The sequence below is a fragment of the Aulostomus chinensis genome, chromosome 16, assembly GCF_037954235.1.
Source record: "Aulostomus chinensis isolate RoL2024-O1b breed Wild chromosome 16, RoL_Achi_v1.0, whole genome shotgun sequence".
Classification (NCBI taxonomy): Eukaryota; Metazoa; Chordata; class Actinopteri; order Syngnathiformes; family Aulostomidae; genus Aulostomus; species Aulostomus chinensis.
In genome coordinates, this window is record NC_141335.1 from 20,702,246 (window position 1) to 20,708,245 (window position 6,000).

Here is a 6,000-nt window from a genome sequence, read left to right on the forward strand (position 1 = left end):
GCATACATGAAAAAACAGATCGTCAATGTCACTCAATGATTTCTTCTTCTTGTAGGTTCTCACTGGCAGACTCCTCAGAGACAGTCTCTCCCTGGAACTCACTCTCATCAATGAGTTGCTCTGAGTCTGAATCTTCCTTGGGTCTAACTTAGCTAACTTTTTCTCTTGCTTCTTCAACTCTGTCACATTTTCGCTTAACCATGTCACTTATTTTACGTTGCATTGTGCCAAAGCAGGTAGCCAGCAGCCTAGTTCTTTGATTTTGCCCTCTGTTTTGTTTTCTTTCTCTTTTTTCGTTCCGTGAAAGTCTAACACGTGTGGTTTTAACCAATCAAAACTAACAATTCTGGTAACGTGACCCACGTGTCCGTCTGTCAGCCAACTAGAAACGCCTCGCATGCGGAGATGTGCTCATGGGCACGACTCCGTGTCAAGGCAGTTTCACTCTGAACGCGCAAGGCGCAGGCGTCTGCCGCGTTCAGAGTGAAACCGCCTTCAGACGTCGTTTTCTTTATTTAATATGGGATTTTGACAGCTCCCTTCTCCTCCTTTTTTTAACGGAACTCTGTTCCGGCCGTGAATATTTTACCGGAACTACGCTCCGGCCCGTTCTGGCTCACTTTCACCCCTGCTTGAACCTAAGTCTTACTTGGATGCTAAAATCTAGTTTTGTCCTCCAAACTGCTCCTTGAAATTGTGAGGACTGGCCAAAATATCCCTACATTCCAAAAATGTCTTCACTCTGTTGAAAACATATTCTGGTCCTCACTATGTAGCCACTATAAGAACACACACTACATTTAACTCACCTTAGGGTATTTTTTTCATGTACATTAATTTCCTGAAGACCTTTTACTTACCTGTCTCAATGACAGTGGTGTCGGAATGTGTCCTAAAACCCATGAAATGAGCTTGCACTGTTGGGCAGCCCTCATCTCATTTTAACAGTCTTTTTTAACATTTTGTTTTTCTTGACAGCATTATATACTTCAATATGCTGCAAAAGGAATATTTTTTTGAAGTGTCTTCCACTCATGGTGCTGAAGGAAACTTGATTGAAAAATGATTCAATTTACGTTAATTTAATTAACAGGGACAATTAAACTCCTAAAGTATATGAATGTTGTAAAGTTTAAGTGGTGTATCACATCACATACAGTATTGGACTGTTCACTCTGCATGTTTGTTATAGTCGTTGACAGAGTTTTGCCCTTCCTCTCAAAGGTCACTACCCCAAGCTGGTCTTCCACTTTGAGCTAAAGAGGAGCATCCTCTACTTCATCCTGGAGACGTATGTCCCCTCCAGCCTGCTGGTTGTCCTTTCATGGGTCTCCTTCTGGATTTCCCTGTCTTCTGTTCCAGCACGTATTTGTATAGGTATGGGAGGAACCAAAACATCCTGAGCAGATGGCTTTGTCATTTTTTTTTTTGTAGTCACTGGTGATTGTTGCTAAAGAATCCAAACTGCGGGCAACAATTGTTGGTTTTGGTTTGGGGGTTGAAGAGAGCATCTGTGACACGATTTTATGTAGCGGGAACATCCCAACATAGATTTTCTCTGTTGAATTACATCAACACCAACTGCTCAAACCGACACAACCTGAAGCTATCCTACTTCATGGCGCACTGGATATAAAGGAATTCATTTCAATAGTTTCAGGGGATGGTTTGCTTTTTTGTGTTTTTTCCTTGTTCACATCAGTGTAAGGTTGCCAGGCAACTCCAGGATGTCAGGATGAAGAAAGAGCTCATTCTTAAACTTGTTTTCTAGGCATTTCAGTTTGTGCACAACTACTTAATTACTCAGTTTTTGAAACAATAGTGGCCATTTCAAAAACTCTTTGGCACGAGTGCAGTACGTTGTTTTGTTGTGCTTCCAGACTTTGTGCTGAGCTAATCACCTCTCTTTCAAGCACATTAGCTACTGTACAACTATGAGAACAGCATAAAATGCATTTCTTTCATCCATCCATCCATTTTCTATACTGCTTATCTGTTAAGGGTCATGTGGGTGGGGGGTGGAGGAGCTGGAGCTTATCCCAACTCTCATTGCGCGAAAGGTGGGTTTCACCCTGAATGGGTCGCCAGTCCATCGCAGGGCCCTCACAGCAATTAGGAGCTCAGTATCTTGCTCAAAGATACTTTGACATGGTCACCGGGGGAACTGAGGATTGAACCAGTGATGGTTTGAAAAATAAAGTTAAAAGGAATTCTGAAATATATCTGTTAATTTCCTCAATTGTTCAAAGACTTTTAACAAGCACCAGAGCTCCAGACAGGTTGTAAATGTGAGGACTCAGTGGATCAGGGTGAAATTCAGAAATGATAGTCATGTGATGGATGGAAGAGTCCAAATCACCCCCCCCCCCCCAAAAAAAATCCAGTCATTTACTTGTTTCCAATCAGGGATAAATAGATAGATGGTAAAGGAGCTGTTAATAGCATATCCGAAGAGTTTCTACATGTAGGGCTGAAAGCTATGTTGAGACGATGTGAATGTTCAGAATTAAAAGGAAAAATTTCAAGCAGGAGCAAAAGGACAGGAAGAAGAGATTACATCACCACTTAGCTATTGAAGAATAACAAATTGAGAATTACAGGCAAGCATCCAGATGGTTTACATTCATAAGGAAGTCTCGAAAATGTGTACTATGTTCTTCTTGTCTGTAGAAGTTACAGAGTCAAAACAACTTTTCATTAAGTTTCCCATCTAGGAGTAACCCAGCTAGTTTGGAAATTCTTCAGTGTTTTGTATTTACTGAAAAATACACTAGAATATGAAGGGAAACCTTTTTTTTCAGTTACATTATGATTGTGGATGGCTTTTTTCCTTTGCAGCCTGAATGGCAATGAAGTAATGCCATTCAGGCTCAGAGAAGTCATGAACTTAAGTGTTTCACAAAGTTGAAGCAAGAAAAATGTTTTGCATGGCCTTTGTCCTGGGTTATTTTTAGTCCTGTGCAGATGGAAAATCACCCCAAGTTCTCACCCAGTAAAACTTGCCGCCATTGGTATTGTGTTATTGGCAGTACTGACGCTAAATGGCTGACTCTCTTCTGTCTCGAGGAGGTTGTCATGATGCTCGGCCCCAGCAGTTGGGGACAAGCCTCCTGTTTTACCCCTGGTTTCAACCTGCTGCTGCTCACCTGTCCAAACTACGATTTCCTTTTTGTCTTCATTTTGTTTTGGGGGTACTATAAATGTTAGCATTGCAGAAGATAGCAACGTATATCACCTCTTCAGAAGCTAGCAGAATTGGGCTGGCACTGCAGCAGCTAGCAGAATTGGGCTGGCACTGCAGCAGCTAGCAGGGTTATGTTAGCACTGCAGCAGCTTTTATGTAGGATATTATGTGGTGCTGTATGTTATTTTTTTTAAATTTGTTAACACAAAATATTCAATAGCATTTGAGCCTTTTTCTCGGTACTATTTTGCTTTTCATTTATTTATTGCAGTGGTAGTTTTTATTTGTGTGCTCATTATGTTTGATTTGGCTTCGTGTCTGATAGCCATGACAATTTTGGGATTATATAATCCCAAAATAGTAGATTATACGGGATTGGGATAATATAATCCAAAAATAGATCCGGCCACTACTTTTGGTCCGCCCTTGCAAGCAAGTCATTATTTTTTCACACATTGTTGGTGATGGCAGTCTTTTTGTGTTCCAAGAGAGACCCGGTCACATAAAAACAGAACTTTCCCTGTGTTCCTGATTATTAACCTTTATTTATACTGTAACAGTAAAGGTCAAAGGATTTTTGATTCATCAGTGTGTCTTTCTGCATTAGGAGTGACAACAGTACTGACCATGACCACTCTGATGATGGGGGCCCGTACGTCACTGCCCAACGCCAATTGCTTCATCAAGGCTATCGATGTGTACTTGGGAATCTGCTTCAGTTTCATCTTCGGAGCGCTCATTGAGTACGCTGTGGCCCACTTCTGCACGCTCACTTATGCCGACTCACACATGCTCATGGTGAGACCCTCCGGACTGTGCTGTCTTGTCGTTCACTGTTGTGGTCTTTGCTGTTGTCATCACCATCATCATCATCATAATCATCATCATCGTCGTCATTGCATTTCTTTGTAAGTTAAACAAGTGATTAATCTTGGTTTTATTTTACGTGTCGTATGTTATTCTACATGTAGCGAAATCTTTTTTGTTTTTGCCCCCCGCAGTACGGCCACGCAATGCATGACTTTGATGATGAAATGAACGGAATCGTCACCACTGTCTCTAGTCACAGAGCCAAGAGACGCAAAGAACCTGCTTCAACTCCTCCTGCTGCTCCCGCCTCCACAGAACTCTGTGTTAGCCCATCCAGCCCCTCAGGCAGTGAGCCCAAGCCTGAGGCGTCCCCTCCGGAGCCCACCAACTGGTGCCTCACTGTTCTGGCCACCCTTCGCAAAGTGCTCCGCTACATCAACTGTTGTCATGTGGAGAACCCCCACCATATAGACAACTACTCAAGAGTCACCTTCCCTCTGTCCTTTGTAATGGTTAATCTTCTTTACTGGACATATTATCTGTACTTTTAGCATTAGCTGGAGTGCACGTGTCCTAGAGAGTGTGAGACAGCGTGTTTTTAGACAAGAAGTTAATGTATGTATGAACTGTTGGTGTTAAGTTCTGAGATGAGTGTTTCTGCGTTTGGATTCATGAGTGGAAGTGGTCATACAGAAAGAAAAGGTAGTACTTGTGACTATAGCTCCTTTTTTCAATATTGTCCTTTACTTGAATCGAGACATTGCTCTAAAATTGATACCGTTTTATTTTTTTCTCTATCCAACGCTGACTGGCGAGATTTGATCAATTTTAAATCAGACCAACAAAATAACCATTTTCCCACTGAAGTATGATTTAATTTTTGTTGAATTAACCCATTGTAGTACATGTTTCTGCCCCACGTGGAGACGATGGAGCTGTGATTTACTGCGGAATGACTGAATTCTCTGCCGTCGTTGAGGGACAGCAAAAGCCCATTCCACTATGAGTCTTTGTTGTGATGGATTGATATTATATTCATTTCCATTTCTGCCCACAGGTACAACATCTAGAGTGAAATAGGAAAAATAATGGATGTGAGAGGAGGGGAGGAAAAAAGAGAGACAAGGGAGATGGAAAAACAACCCAAAAGACTACACAACAGTCATGCAAGGACAATCATTTCTTTCCAGTAGCGTAACAAGCCAGCAGCAGGCCCCTATACATGATGGTCAAAGTGGGCATGGTCTGTCAAATCAAACATAATGTAAATCTTGCAAACAGACAGCAGTGCTCTGAGAAGAGACAAAATAGCACGGTCATGCCAAATGAAAATGATTTGTATTCAATGTATGGCAGAGGGCTGCCCGAGGGTCCAGTGTGGTCCCAGGCCGCGATGCAGCTGATTTTCCTGCAAATAGGCTACTTTTGACTTTGTGTCTTCTTGCCGTTGACATCATTCTGTTCTACATGTCTCTAAATAATTGTTAATCCAGTGCACCACATCGTCTCTCTGTCTGTATTCCTGCTGTAATTGACACTTTCGTGGCCTTTGGTCCCTTTAGTTGTATTTTGGAAATCCACCGTCACTTTTTGAACCACAGAAGTGTTCATTATCAACTGATTATTACAGTATTTCATTACATTTCAATACATCTAAATCAGCAACAGTATGCCATTATTTATTTATTTATTAAAGTGAATCTTGATACTGTGAATTCAATTTTCATCATTTTTAATTTTATTCATTAAGTACGAGTTGGTTATGAGTTATGAGATAATATTTTTAAGTCATAGTGCCTGTTTATCTGGTGATCAAGACATCGCAGAAGTTGGAATTCCCACCCAGAAACGTCAGTGCGTTCACTCAGAGAGCAAAAAGGGGACCAACTCTAGCTCAAGAGAAAAGTTGGCTAAAAGTTAGCATGTAGAACACTGTTACATTCCACATATTGCAACAAAGAGCTAAACGTAAACCTATTTCACGTCGAAAGTACCCATTAAATTGT

General features: G+C 41.3%; 1 protein-coding gene across 7 annotated transcripts in view; it reads left to right on the top strand.

Moving 5' to 3' along the window:
- LOC147247773 (gamma-aminobutyric acid receptor subunit pi) overlaps positions 1-5,709 on the top strand; it is a 59,524-nt gene extending 53,815 nt beyond the window's left edge. For 6 of the 7 annotated variants that reach the window (XM_086180033.1, XM_086180032.1, XM_086180037.1 and 3 more), the window contains 3 exons: positions 1,225-1,377; positions 3,792-3,982; positions 4,186-5,709. In XM_086180033.1, the coding sequence (XP_086036159.1) occupies positions 1,225-1,377; positions 3,792-3,982; positions 4,186-4,545 (704 nt within the window). In that variant the 3' untranslated portion in view covers positions 4,546-5,709. Of the gene's footprint in view, positions 1-1,224; positions 1,378-3,791; positions 4,093-4,185 lie in introns of all 7 variants that reach the window. The other variant, XM_086180038.1, reaches the window with a different exon arrangement.
- Positions 5,710-6,000: the final 291 nt, after the last annotated feature.